Source organism: Arthrobotrys flagrans (assembly GCF_004000055.1).
Source record: "Arthrobotrys flagrans strain CBS H-5679 chromosome Unknown unitig_9, whole genome shotgun sequence".
Lineage (NCBI taxonomy): Eukaryota > Fungi > Ascomycota > Orbiliomycetes > Orbiliales > Orbiliaceae > Arthrobotrys > Arthrobotrys flagrans.
In genome coordinates this window covers 1782432-1796873 of record NW_027137551.1, presented here as the reverse complement: position 1 = coordinate 1796873, position 14442 = coordinate 1782432, and the positions used below count along the sequence as shown (strand labels likewise).

The window sequence follows — 14442 nt, the reverse complement described above, 5'->3', positions numbered from 1 at the left end:
CTCGGCTCCCATCAATTACCAAAGTTTCCTACCAAGAAAGGAGTTCGATTGGAATTGTCTTTTTCGTAAAGACATACAGTCAATATTCAAGCTGTTCGAACGTTTCTCAGTCCTTGCTCGACGTCTTCCCAAGATTGTCCCATTCAGAGCTACCAATCTACCTCGTGCGCCCTTAGTTCCCATCACGGCTACTAGATTCACCAGCAGAATGTCCGGATCTCTCGATTTAGCGCCCACGGACGCTGTCCTAAACCTCATCACCAGATCCTTCACTACAATTCCAACAACCACCAACCCTTCAGCATCTCAATCCACACTTCGTCTGAGTGATGATTCCACCATCACAGGCACTAATACTATTGCAACCCACCTCTCTTCTACAATCTTCCCTGCAGATAAATACGAATACTCCGCCCTCGAACTAGCATTGATCGATCAATGGCTTTCTCTCACTGGTCACGGAAGTCTGAATGATGATGTCGTCAACCAGCTTAACGTTCATTTGAAGGATAAGACAAGCATTTTGGGCGCAAAGCCTTCGATTGCCGATATCGTTGTCTATGTACGACTTAAGGATCTAGCCCAGAACTGGAGTGCAGAGGAACGAACAGGTGGTGTCGATGGTGGAAAACGTTACATTCTTAGATGGCTAGATTGGGTTCAGAATAGCCCTGTTATTGGGTTGAAGCTTGAGGAGACTGAGAAGTTGGTTGTTGATACTGAGGATGTTGGAACTGTGATCAGAGGCGAGGAACCGGTTGATGAGAAGAAGGCTGCTAAGAAGGCAAAGGGTAAAGATAAGGAGGTTACTGGAGATACGGCTGGAAAGAGTGTGGTTGGGAAGGCTAAAGGTGCAGTTGAAGCCGTGGCTGAGAAGATTGGAGTTGTTGGGAAGGATGAGGGTAGTACATCTGCCGTTGGAGGAAAGAAGGAGAAGCAAAAGAAGGAGAAGCAGCCAAGACAGCCAGCTAAGAAGGAGGGTAAGTTGATATTTGTTTCTCCGTGAAGAATATTGATGGAGCTGACAATCTTTTTGATAGAACCGGCTGGACCGTCGCCAATTAACCTCGACCTTCGGGTTGGTTTCATCGAGAAATGTGTTCCTCACCCAGACGCAGACTCTCTATATGTCTCGACTATCCATTGTGGTGATTCAGAACCCCGCACAGTCTGCTCCGGCCTAAGAAATCATATCCCACTCGAGGAAATGCAAGAGAGATACGTTGTCGTCGTCGCCAATCTCAAACCCGTCAAGATGAGAGGCATCATATCACAAGCCATGGTTCTCGCAGCAAGCCCTGCACTAAAGGATGGAGAAGTAGACGATCACAAGGGCCCTATCGAACTTGTTGCCCCTCCTGCCGGATCAAAGGCCGGAGAGAAGGTATTCTTCGAGGGTTATAACGGTACACCTGAGGCTGTTTTGAACCCCAAGAAGAAGGTTTGGGAAGCTATTCAGCCAGGATTTACAACAACTGAGGGATTGGAAGTTGCATTTGATGTTACGGCTACAGCGGGTGCAGTTGCGCCTGCTGGTGGAGAAGGTGTAAAAAAGTTGGTCACCGAGAGTGGAGGGGTTTGCACAGTCAAGACCTTAGTTGGAGCTGCTGTCAAATAATAGCATATTGATTGGTAATGACGTAGTATGAGGTGCCCAGCTAGGTAGATAGATTGCCAGCTAGCCAGCCTTACAGCATACACGGGATTTTATAGGATCTACGAATTACATAATAAAAGCTGTTTACTTTTTCAATGATATGAGAAAGTGGTTATCAAACGTTATAACGGGTTGTAACCAATAGATAATGAAGCTCGGCTACGCACCTACGCAGCTCTAACTTACACACCTCTGATAGAATACAATCAAGCATTCGCAGGGGGTGTGGACGTTACTTTATAAAGTCCAATCTGGCCAAAAGAAACAAAAGTTGAATTTGAAAACCAATAACACCTAGGTAATGCCATAGCCGTTGGTATCCATATATGGAGACTCCATCAAGTCGGTCTTTTAAGCAAAGAACTAACTTGTCCCAAACAAAAGGCCAAAAACATCAACTCCAAATTCGGGGCCGGTTTCGGGTAAACCCATTTTGGAGTAATAATAAAAGCAGACAAGAAAGAACAAAAAAACAGGACAAGGAAAAGACAGTCAGAAAATAAAAAAGCATTCCAGCTTTTGATCACTCTTAACGGCCTTTTAGCACCATGCGAATTTCTCGTTCACACACCACTCGATTCCTTCTGGCTCTGTTTCTTCGCTACCATCTTTATCGTACCACATCAAACTGGCGATACTGTCCATCTCTCGATGCACCAAGTCGTACCCAGCTTCGGTTCCAAACACGCTCTTCACAGCCGTTTCCGTAATATCATCAGGGTTCCAGCTGATAATCTCTTTGAATCCCCAAGCCTCGGCCTCGTTCGCTGCTGCAATGACGACATGCTTAAGAGCGTCAAGGATAGTGCTTTCATTGCTTGAAGTAACAGTAGGGGTGTGAAGCCTCAAGAACACGAGTTTCTTTTCTGCAAAATCGTGAGTCCAGATAGCCCACACGGCGTTCGAACCATCGCTGCCTTCTTTTGGTGGGTATTCGGCTCCCTGTTGGATTGATATCCAGGCGCCCTTTACAGTTGGTACCTTGGAAGTAGCATACTGTCCAATAAACTCCTCCCTTGCATGATGCCACTCCATAACCTCCACAGTAGGGAATTGAACGCATCTAACTTCTACATCCGGTGCAAATGGGGTCTTAGTCACCACCCTCCGAATATGCGCACAGTCTGACGCACACAACGCTTTTAAATCCGACTTCAACACATCCTTTGCCTTTGACGAAGGTACCGAAGTTGGTAATTTCGACGGAAACGAGATGTGTGAGCTCTGGTGAGGTCGCCAACCGATTCTGTTGTAGAATTCTTTGCCAATATCGGAATATAGAACGCTGAATCCCACTCGTAGGCTCTCTTCAGGATTCGAAGGGTCTGGTAGAGACTTTAGTTGGCGTCCCAGTCGCTGTAGCATGGATTTTGCGTAACCCTTCCCTCTGTGTCGCTCAGAAGTGTAAACACTGCCAATGCCGTAGCAGATGACTTCTTCAACTTCACCGTTTTTGCGAGCGATTAGGCAGGGTTTGCGAATTACTTCGCATGCTGATAGAATATGGTCAGGCGATTGTGGGCATGTTGGATTGCATGGCGTGGAAGGGTCAACGAGGATCCAATAGGTAATTCCGCCGTTGCGAGTGAGGTCTTGAGAGGCGATATGAGCTTCTCGAAGGTAATAAGCATTGTCTGTAAGTATGCCTTTCCATGAATGTTTGTTCAAAACCCAGGTATGGTGTCGCTCTGGGATTGTGGCAGGACGGAGAACGAGGTTAGGATTTTTAACATCAGGGGGTGAAGAAGAAGAAGAGAGAGATGGGCTTGATGTGTGCGTAGTTGAGGGTGCCATGTTTGTAGTTAATGGAGCTTGGAGACTGCTGAAATGTCATTAACACTGGAGTTATACTCGGTTAGGCTAATTTTTCCAATAAATAATAAAATAAAATAAAATAAAAGATCAAAAAGACAACCACGATGAAAGAAAAGACCTGGCCTTCGTCATTTAAAGAATTCCCAGGCTTTCGATCCCTTTCGACAACCAGGAAACTTGGATAAGACAATTTTGTGGAGAAGCCTGGTTTGCAGCAGCATTGCAACTTACCCTGTTCCCCGAAATCCCAACTATCCGGACTAGCAACAAAAGAAGTAGGTGGATGTATCTTTCACGTTTTGGACTATTAAGGAGGTAGAAGGTCCCGATAACGGTATTCCGAGAAAGATATCAAGCGGCGGCGAGGCGCCATAAGCATGCAAGATAAGTTCTTGCTGTTTGGCGTGTGTGACGGTGTGTGATTGCCTTTTGAAGGGATGCAGTTCGCGGGTGACTGGGATTTAATTCGAATTCTAATGCGGTTATCGAATGGTCAAAGGATAGTCGAAAGAAGTGCGAGATAAACCCAGGGTATATTCCCGTTAATATAACTACGCCTCTTGTACTCTGCTATCTATGTAGATAGCAGCCCAACCCTGTGTAGATTATGACGGTAATTCCAATTGTCTTCCAAATAGCCAAGGATTCGTAAAGCGCATCCCGTCACATCGCATCGATGTGCATCCGACCGACTAACCATTAAAGTCGATTTTGCCAGGGCAAAAAATCGAAAAAGTCTAAGGACCGGTGAAACAACACAGGCCGGGGATCTTTGGTCGGTTATCTACGGGGGTGCCTTCAATCTTATGCCGCTGGGATGCTTGATTTTGAGACGATTGAGCAGCACAGCCGGAAAACGTGCTTAGTGGGCCCCATGACGGTGTGGAGAAATGGAGCCAAGGAGCTGAAGAGTTCGCCAGTGAAAAAGGCTCCGAAGGGTAGGAGATGCTAGTGTGAGACGTGCAAAGGGGTCACGAGGGCGAGCTCCGACCGATTGGATGCTCGTAATAGAAACGTAACAGCATTTCCGTTGGAGTGCAAGCGTCGACGACGATGCAGTGGAAGTTTCGGGAGAAGCGCGGAGGCAGAAGGTCTTGTCAGTGACCTTAGGGAAACCTGCTTCGGTCGATAGCTTTAGTATGTCTGGAGCTCCTTTTTCGGTAGGAAGGCACAGATGCAGCTGGCTTAATCGGAATGCTTGTCCCTCGGAGGCATTGAGGTCCGTGAGCACTTCCGGTGATATCGATGAAGTGATGATGGAGATATCGTAGGTTTCTTGAGAGATATTTTATATGATGGAGGACAAGGGATTTTAAGCATTTCCTTTAGCCTCGTTCCTAGCCATATACCTTTTTTTCTTGGGCTCTCTGACTTTTTGATGGCCGTTTGACGATGTGTTGCGACTGACGTCGAAACAAAGTTGCCCTAGCGACAGGAATGTGTTGTGATGGGTGTGTTGTGTTGTTGACACGCGGGTCATCAACAACGCAAAGGCTTCAGTCCCCGTCTCCAGTTTAGCGGTAGCTTCTCTTCACAGCTGCTCGAATACCAGACTACCTATACCTCCGATATACACATACGATATCAGCCATGGACTTCAATCCTCGAGGATCGCAGGGCTACCGGCCCGGCCAGAAAGCCCCTCCATCGTCAGGGAAGATGCGACAGGCGCCAGTAGAGCAGGATAGTCTTGCCTTTTTGTTGATGGTAAGGACACAAATACTATCATCTTCTGATAGAGTTAAATGCTTACGATTCCATCTATTATTTAGGAACCACCAGAGATCGCGAACTGTATCACAGATATCGGCATTCCCTTCTCTGCAGATAGCATCAACAACCCTCAGTCTCCTATGATTATCCGTGTCATTGAACGAATCCTAGAAAACCTTACCGGACTCACTGTCGAAGGCATAACTCCCGTCCTGGACATTGTCAGCGAAGACTTCGAATTTGGCGAAACCATGGTCGATACTGTGCGCATGATGGCTTGTTTTCGGTCGTTGCGTTCGCTCCTTAGTGTGTGTGGAATGAAAGACCTACAGCTTAGCGACTTACTTGCACCGACTAGGCCAAGGGTCATCAAGATGTTCTCATATCTCATCAATTTCGTGAGATTCAAGACCGAACATCAACCGACTATTGACGAACATGCGAATAAATTTGAAAGCATCAAGCAAAGAGTCGACACTCTGGAGATTGAACGGGATGAACTACAACATAAACTAGAAACTCTTCAGATACAGAGGAGGCAGGAGGAACCTCTTGTTAAGAAATTACAAGAAGAAAGGCAACAGGCGAGAATTTTACTGAGCGAGCTAAAGAGGGAACAAGAGGCTTTGACAAACGAATTCCAGGAAGCCAAGAATGAGCGGAAGGTGCTAAAGGACGCCTTGATACAAGCGAACGAGACCAAATTAAGATTGAAGCAAGACTGCGAAAGACTCCGACCATATATTTTCGATGAACCAGGTCGGCTGCAGCAGCTCAACAACGAGATGGCTGGACAGCTTGCGATGGAAAAGAATAAGCTTATGCAAGCCGAAAGACGGGCAAGAGCGCTCCAGACTACAGCAGATTCCTTTGGAGTGATCGAAACGGATGTCAACGCTTGTATTAAGGTTATGGAAGAGTGTGAAGCCGAGCTGTTGAGAGAGGAGGAAGGTGATAGAAAAGCCTCGCGGCATAAGGACGTTCTAAGAAAGCGGCAGCTCGAGTTCCAGGACATGGAAAAGAGAGAAGAGGTATTGAAGGCAAGATTGATTGCCGCACAGGAGAAAGTCAGCGCCGCGAAGCAGCAGGCGGAGAGCAAGAGCACTGCCGCAAGAGCAAGAATGGCGGAATTGAGGGGTGTGTACGACCAGTTGGCAAGCGAGAGAAGGGAGAAGAGTCATGATATGGACAAGCTCAAAATGCAAATCGATTTGAAGGAGAAACAGGTATTTGTCCCTTTACTCTTTCTCCGAATACACTGTCATACTAACCATATCGCCGTTTACAGTGTCAAGATACAAAGGAGTTTGTGGAGAACGAAGCTAGGGAAACCATGAACGAGTTCGGCAGGCTTACTGCACATGTTAATTACTATATGCAAGAGATGAAGCAGCAGATGGACTTGATCTCGGTCTCTTAAGGTTTCCTACCCGGGGGTAGTGATGTTTCGCGCTGGCTGCACCCTCTTTCCCTTCCCTTCCTGTTGCGCTTTTTTGGTCTCATTGCATTAGAGCGCGTCCCACGTGTACAACGGTGTTTGGAGTCGGTGGTCTTCTAAATTGGAGTTTGTTTGAAATATAGCGATACTTTACGATATTGTTTAATAAATACGACTCCTAATGATATCCCAGCATTGATTTACCTTAACCCATCTGATCTATTATCCGCGTCTATTATACGTTAATTCCTTCACTTCCTGTTCTATTTCACTTCCTCGGCCTCCCATTTATTCCTATAATTTCACACGTACTGTGGGCAGGTGTTCGCCGACTCCCTATTCACACACATCTTTTCCTAGTACCCGTCTCTCAACTTCACCCGACTACCACTTTAAGAAACATGGTGAAATATTCGAGAGTGATCATATAAAAGCCACAGAGTGCCCCTTCTACCGACAAGATAACCAGCTGTCCCAGACAACCAACTTTCCCCAGAGTAATGGATGTGAATATGGGGTTAATCAGACCCGACAAAGTTTTCAACTGAAGCAAGGGTAACGTAATATCATATCTACAAGCTCGTCAATGTCGCTTTCTAATCAGGGAATATCAATATCTACAAGATGCAGCACCTATCCCACTATATCCAAGTTGCTACTATTCGGCCTCGATACACTTTGTTTTTTACGGGATGAAGTGGGATCCAGCCTCGAGTGATTCTGAAGGGACAGATTTTGTATGTTCATGAAGTTTACAAGATTACCTCCATTAATTATAAGAGAACAAGCAGGTTGATTAACATCTTTCGAATTCATATATAGTACAAGATCACTCCCTGCTACGCATGGGTTGGGGCGTTCACGGAAAATGTACTCGATGAGACTTTCTATTCGCAGCTCGTATCGCTTACCAGCATTGAGGGCGTGAAACAAGCGAGTCCTGGCGCGTTGAAACTTCGTGCTAGTACTAGACATATTGATTCAGTCAGCCTTTTTCTAGAGAATACCAATGCTCGAAGAATTTGAAGTCTGGGCTTGGAAAATAAGAAGGTTGCCTCCGTTGCCTCATATTCCTTTGGCATCTGGAAGGCCGCCGTCTGCCCCTTGAGCCTAGCATTCGGGTACGATGCCAGCCTACCGTATAACTCTACTTTGAATCATACCTAGAGAAAGGATCCATTATTGTTGTCGAGGAAATAGTTTTATATGGGTTAGTCGGGTCCGAGCAGAGAAGCTCAAGATGTAGTTACTAAAATTCCCTATTCAGACTACTAAACTTAACTGGTGGCCACGCCGGAGGCTGGCGTGTGAAATTAGTCAAATGCATCGATCGATTGATACTTAATTGGTCCAGTCGAAAGTCATCCTGCAAACAACGTGCAACCCCAGACTATGAGTCAACCTTACCTTACCTTAATTTATGCTATGATAGCTCAGGTCCATGGTTCCAAAGGCTTTTCTGATTTGAAGCAAAAAAATTCGCCTGGCATATGTGGTCATTTATGTATCCATGTTTACGAAATGAGCTAGGCAACAAAGATAGCTGTTACCATTGTACGGTCAAAGAAATGACTTGTACGATTACCACCAATTGGACGAACCCACTCTTCCAACATGCCTATTAACTACTAAGAATGAATCCTTCTGCTAGAACTAATCGTCGCCGTATCACCAATTGCTCAAATACCACGTGTCCATGCTGGCTGAAGAGCACGATTGCAGTTTAATCTTCCCATCAAAGCGCTGATGATATCGGCACCGCTACATGCAGGACCAATTTTCGATCTAGAATATTAAGGATCCAAAGGCTTGTGCATATCTCCTAACTGGTACATACTTCCTTAGTAATATGAATAGAAGAAGTAATATCTGTTATGTAGAAGATACCTTGGTTGTGCTGTGCTGAGTGTTTGGGGGATATATGTCCCGATTTGATACAGCATGGAAATACTGTACAGATTGTTGGAATTTTATATGGGACAACGCGGTTTCGAACCGTAATTTTACGAGTTGTAGAGCCCCGAATGGCAAAATCGGAGGCATTTGTGAAGGTATAGGCTATAGCTTGTTAGGAAGTTGCATATCTGTCCTGATTTAATAGTACTTGCAGGGTTTGGTCTGAATTTATGACGATGGGGTTTGCGGAGTGCGGTTTCGGGAGGCGAGGGAGTTAGGTGGCCCCAGAGAGTGTGTGTTCATGCCGGATGTGCACAAGCTTTTGACATGCATGCCCTTGGACTCCTCTATATGCAGATTTAAGGAAATTGTATTGGGTATAGAGTAAATAGTAATTAGGTGGGTATAGGATTACTACTATCATGATGTGTATATAAAACGACAGAACCAATCGCAACATCATCTTTCAATGTATCAATCAGTTCTCAGAAGTCATTAACTCACAGAAAATCATTCTCCTCAATTCAATAATCTTTTTATTCTTAGCTAATCAGTACTATAATGTTGTTCTTGAGAAACTTAGTATACACTAACGGTATCCTCGCCTCGATATCAATATTAAACAGTATGTTGAATTTATGGAGATTCTTCTCCTGATCTAGCTAGGGATAATTTTATATCGGCGTTGAATCGATGATAACGGAAGAAAACACTAGGTACACATATGCACGTAGATATCCAGGATAAATTTACCTTCTTCAATCCCATTCATGTCTTTCACCAGATACTCTTTGCTAATTCCATCACTAGTTCCAATTTCTTCCTCATTCCAGCTTCGTCAATTGCGTTGCCCTCTTCGTGACTCCCAAATCCACACTGAGGACTAACGCTGATTCTCTTGAGCGCTTCCTGTTCATTCTCTCCACTACCTTTCGCCATAATTCTCGCAGCATCCATAACCTTCGCTTTCAACTCCTCCAAATCTTCCATATCCGCAAATTTACTCGTCACCAAACCCAGCACGACCTTCCTATCCTTTGGTACATCCGCCAATGGCTCAAAGGTTCCAGCACGGGGAGTATCGTACTCAAGGTAAAACACATCCGCAGGAATTTCTTTAAACACCTTCTTGGCAATATGCTCGTATCCGCCTTCAGAAAAGTGAATAGATTTCCTGAAGTTTCCGCGGCAGATATGAAGGCCTACGGTCATATCTGGCTTTCTATCCTTCAGGCAGTTCTGGTAGAGTTTTATGTACTCGTCTAGTAATTTCTCTGCGGACTCACCGACGGCGGCCATGCCGTCTAACATTGATTGTGCGCAGAAGTATGCCAGAAGGGGGTCATCGATTTGAACGTTTCGGCAACCAGCATCATAGAGAAGAGAGAGTTCGTATTGGTAGGCGCCGGCGATGTCGGCAAAGTATTCGGTGTTGGAGGAGTAGACGGATTTAGAGTATGCGTGCTCGCCGTGACGGAGGTGGAACCATTCTGGTGCCTGTTTTGTTTACGATATACATATATTGAGTCTTTGGATCTTCATACCGTTTTCGGTACAATAGAGTATATGTGATAACTTACAGCTAGGGTCATTTTTACTTTCTCCCCATCACCCAATTTTCCGCTTATGTAGTTAAATTCTTGAACATACTTGCTGTTGCCTTTGTGACTGATTTTTCCGGTGCAGAGACACGTACCGGCTGGCTCGATACCTTGCGCTAAGAAGGCCTGGAGGTCTGGAACATATTCCTTGAAGATCGCACGGGGTGGGTTAGCGACTTCTTCCATGCCATTGAGGTTATCGAAGAAGCCGTCGTAGAACATGTGGCTATTCGATATTAGCAATAATGTACCGGCATAGTTATATCCAGAGTGTATGCCCTACCGCCTGTACTCTCCATCAGTGAAGGATTGATAACCAATTGACCGTTGTAAGTCAACTGCTCCATCGATGGCCTTATTTTCGAGTTCTTTCAACTCGCTTAGACTGAGAGTTTTCTTTTCGCGAGCGTCCAAGAGATATTGAGGCCGTAGGAGGGAGCCGATGTGGTCGGCGTGTGCTTGACTGTTCGAAGGCATAGCTAGCGTGTCAATGATATTATAGTTTAAGACTCATAAATCTATATGCGATAATGATAATCGAGAAGAAAGCGACACTCTAGATATGCGTATTGTATACCCCGGGTTTGACGGATCCTAGGAATGTAGTAGATCAAATGCGAATGCGGGTCTTGCAAAGTATTTATCTACTAGAGTGGAGATTTCAAAATCTTCATCTCTTTTCTACCCCACAAACTAGCTAAACATGTCAAAGAAAGAAATTTCTTTCCCGAGGTCCCGAGGGAAGCTGTCAAGGACCTGGAACTCCCTTTTACCCGCGAAGTTTTGAACTAAATTTATTTTGGAATATTGGAATCGATTCCGTCGAGACGTCGGAATCTGAGTGAAATAGTGTTGTTCCTGAACAAAAATGCAACAGCCAAATGTCAATCTCAAGGCCACACGAGGCAGATTTACTATTTGGTGAATCTATGGCTTTCATTTTTCGATGCATAATGATATTTTGGGTTCGATATTTGAAGCTCCCTAGTTTTCCAGTTGACCGTTGGTTTTCGATTTAGTGCGTGGTTGTAGTTTTTGCCTCAACGTCAACCAAGGTCTCGATCCGAAGCCATAATATAATACTTTCCTGCCCCGCAAAACTAAGATTCGGCTGAAAGTGCCGGCAACCAACCAGACAGCGACCTCGTACCACCTGGTTGTCAAGCTCGAGCTTCTCTAAAGAACGGACGCTGACCTCCTAATGCTTTAGTATTAGGCTATCTGCTCTGTTTTCCCTACATATATCTTCTCCCTCGCTATGATTCTCCGCTGTTCGCGGAGATAGGTTCTGGACAACCCTGTATCGATATCAGGATAACCCAAGTCCAGAAACTCCAAGTTCGGCATGTAGCACACCAGAAGAGGGATGAGACTCCCACAATCCACGCCCCAATACACCCCTCGAAGACCCTGTTGTCCCAAAACACCACCCGCAAACGCGCTTATTTGGTCCTTCTCTTCCGGCGTCCAGATCCAGCGCAACAAATCAGTTCCCGAATCCGTCACGATGTATTGCGGGCGACCCCAAGCTACCGTTATTGATCTAAAGCGTTCACCGATTTTGGGATTGACGAGGAGGCAGCGGACTAACCGCCATGTTTGTTGAGAAGGGTGTCCGATTCGGAGGATGTAGTTGCGCCTTGAGTAATGTTGTACGATGTCGCGGAATAGCTTGCAAACTTGTTCACAGCGACCTAGGTCTGCAGGGGTGAGTGTCTCGTTGGTGATGATTTCAGCGAGTATTTCGGTTGGGAATATTCCGAGTTGAGATGTCGCCGCCGCCATAGTCTGGGTAGATCTTGGGGATTATGAAAATGAAAAAACAGTTCCCTAGACTTCCGGTGATGTAAAATGTTTAAATGACAAGAGCTTGAAGGCGAAATCGATCTGACAAGTTGGAAGTAGCCTTCTCGTTGTGAAGACGCGGCGACGGTCCGCACCCACTCACGTGTCCACAGGGTTTGGGCTGGTCCACGTTGGATGTGTTACACAAATGAGAACGAACGACGAATTGGATTCGAGAGTGCTATGCAAAACTTAACCGGCCGGTTATATTAACCTAGAATGAGTATATGCATATAGATGGAAGTTTAAAATATTCGAAATTGGACTCATACTTACATGAAATCTACAAAGTATGATACTCGGCCAGGTGATCATGAAATCTTGTTCGAGGTTGCAGTTTTCTAGAAATTCCAGATATATCTAGCCTAGATTGATCCCACGTTTGAGCTGCCCAATAGCCTCGATATAACGTTACTTCGTCTGTCCAGCTATCATTTTCATACCTAGCAAACCAATTGTTTTTTAGAAATCGAGCCAATGAAACTTCTAGCTATCTCGATTTTAATTTCTTATATGCATCTACCCCATATATAAATTTATGATACAAAAATTTGATTTCCTAGATCAGCTGGTAATAACGCACTAATTACTCAATAGGCTAACATGCATACTGGGTCGACTCTAAGGAGAAGCTCTTTTATGATACCAATTATAATTACTTAAGTATTCTAGATCCTAGATAATGAAGATTCGAAACCATGGCAGTTCTGCTGTAGGGCATAATAGTCTACCCTTATCTACCAGAGTCTCCAGGCGGCTTCTGCCGATCTGTTTACCACACTTATTCAATTATTCAATGCTCTAGTTGGCGTCACACGAATCCACTCTATTGATATCTGTTAATATTTACCAGCAGCCATTTAATGCATTTCGATATCTTCTATAGCTCATATTCAACAGCCGTTCCCCGAAGTGATTTATTAGTATATGCCTACATGAACACCTCGAAAATTTAAAGACGTTATGGATTCGAGAATCTGGAACCATAGATTGATTCTGAATTTACTCTGCTCAACTTAACATTGGATACAGATTTACGCAAGATGGGGACCGTCCATTGTCCCTGCATCCGACGGAAAATATTATATTACCGATAACTTCAATTGCGATTTTACGGGTTGATATTGCAAGCGCTGACCTTTTTTGTATATATAGTACTCGACGATGATGTTAAAAGAGTTGGGATTGAACCCTTAGAGGAAGAAAGGGCGGTATGATGAGTTGATTCATGCGTATACTTGCAAGGACTATGGAGATTTAGCTAAGAAGTGGGTTGAGGAGCATGGGACGGTGGAAAATCCTGGAGATCGTTCTGTTGTACCCACAGGCCTATATCTACCGATTCCTAAGGTTTAGCGACCAAAAATGTGTAAAAGTATACCGGCGCTTAGATATCCTGATATGATAATTCATCAACCTTACTGCGCTATCTATAAATGTGGTCAATGTTAATAACAGAATAGCTGGGTGTACAACGACTTAGGTACTTGAATCGAATAGCAGGCAGTGATTAAAAATCGCAGCTACTTTATTCGCCCTCATACGCAAAGCAAGTGCATGGTCATGCATGCTTTTTTGCGTCGAATAACCCTACCTGCAGCTGTACATTGTACTTCGGATTTATTTCCGCCTCATGAAGTGTAGGAAACCCCCCATGGCCATGGCCGTAGATAACTGGCCAATTGGCAAAGACGGGGCAGTTTCCCGATGTAACACAACTACCCATGAGAGATGCCAGCATCCTCCAGCTAACGGTTGAATAGTGTAGTTGGTTATCACATCGGATTTTGAAGCGAGTTCCTTGGCTGGAGCTCCTCGAAACTTTCCGATAACTTGGGTTCGAATCCCAGTTCGACCTTACATTTTGGAATGTTCGCTCATACATGAGTCCTTTTTTTTTTTTTTACAATAAAATGTCTCGTGTTGACCTTGAATTCGGTCCCCCACCGCGCAATCCTTTCGTCTCGAACGTATAATATCGAAAGGAAAGGGAAAGAGTATACCAAGTTGGGCGAACCTTGGCCGTGGTGTTCGTGGGATGCTGGCGGCGCGAGATTTTAGGTGCGGCTGCAAAACCTTGAAGCATGAAATGTCATCCGATTGGACCGTCGACGAGATACGGGAAAAGGCTGCATCGAATCCCATCCCGTTCTAGAATACGGGTCTCATCATTAGAGTTGCGATGTAGGGGAATTGGCGCGACTACCCCATCTTTCGACGATATTAAATTCAAATTTTTTTAGGAAAAAAAAAAAAAACTCGGTCCCCCCACGAGACCAATTCCTTTCAAACTCCGTCGTCGGTAGTGGCCAGTGCTTCACTTCGAATCGAATTCTCCACCCAGCAAGCTTCTGTTAGTAATGCATTGCTGCAGGTGCAGCTGATATCTCACTAACATCCGCATTGTCGCTAGCCTGCAAGCTATGTACCTCGGACACTAGTCCCAAGCGGCCAGGGTAGTTCGAGAGGCACCGGTC

At 45.0% G+C, this 14442-nt stretch overlaps 5 protein-coding genes across 5 annotated transcripts; 2 read left to right on the top strand and 3 right to left on the bottom strand.

Moving 5' to 3' along the window:
* Positions 1 to 208: 208 nt before the first annotated feature.
* Positions 209 to 1618, top strand: DFL_005882 (uncharacterized protein; the record flags this gene model as incomplete). The annotated part of the gene is made up of 2 exons (XM_067635205.1): positions 209 to 980; positions 1041 to 1618. The coding sequence occupies 2 exons, from the start codon at positions 209 to 211 to the stop codon at positions 1616 to 1618; spliced, it is 1350 nt and encodes a 449-aa protein (XP_067489658.1).
* A 579-nt stretch (positions 1619 to 2197) lies between these two features.
* Positions 2198 to 3451, bottom strand: DFL_005881 (uncharacterized protein; the record flags this gene model as incomplete). Its single annotated transcript, XM_067635204.1, has 1 exon — positions 2198 to 3451. One exon carries the CDS (start codon positions 3449 to 3451, stop codon positions 2198 to 2200), a length of 1254 nt encoding a protein of 417 aa, XP_067489657.1.
* Positions 3452 to 5062: 1611 nt separating this feature from the next.
* On the top strand, positions 5063 to 6605 carry DFL_005880 (uncharacterized protein; the record flags this gene model as incomplete). The annotated part of the gene is made up of 3 exons (XM_067635203.1): positions 5063 to 5179; positions 5245 to 6411; positions 6474 to 6605. The coding sequence occupies 3 exons, from the start codon at positions 5063 to 5065 to the stop codon at positions 6603 to 6605; spliced, it is 1416 nt and encodes a 471-aa protein (XP_067489656.1).
* A 2691-nt stretch (positions 6606 to 9296) lies between these two features.
* On the bottom strand, positions 9297 to 10597 carry DFL_005879 (uncharacterized protein; the record flags this gene model as incomplete). The annotated part of the gene is made up of 3 exons (XM_067635201.1): positions 9297 to 10016; positions 10100 to 10346; positions 10404 to 10597. The coding sequence occupies 3 exons, from the start codon at positions 10595 to 10597 to the stop codon at positions 9297 to 9299; spliced, it is 1161 nt and encodes a 386-aa protein (XP_067489655.1).
* A 735-nt stretch (positions 10598 to 11332) lies between these two features.
* On the bottom strand, positions 11333 to 11905 carry DFL_005878 (uncharacterized protein; the record flags this gene model as incomplete). Its single annotated transcript, XM_067635200.1, has 1 exon — positions 11333 to 11905. The coding sequence occupies one exon, from the start codon at positions 11903 to 11905 to the stop codon at positions 11333 to 11335; it is 573 nt and encodes a 190-aa protein (XP_067489654.1).
* Positions 11906 to 14442: the final 2537 nt, after the last annotated feature.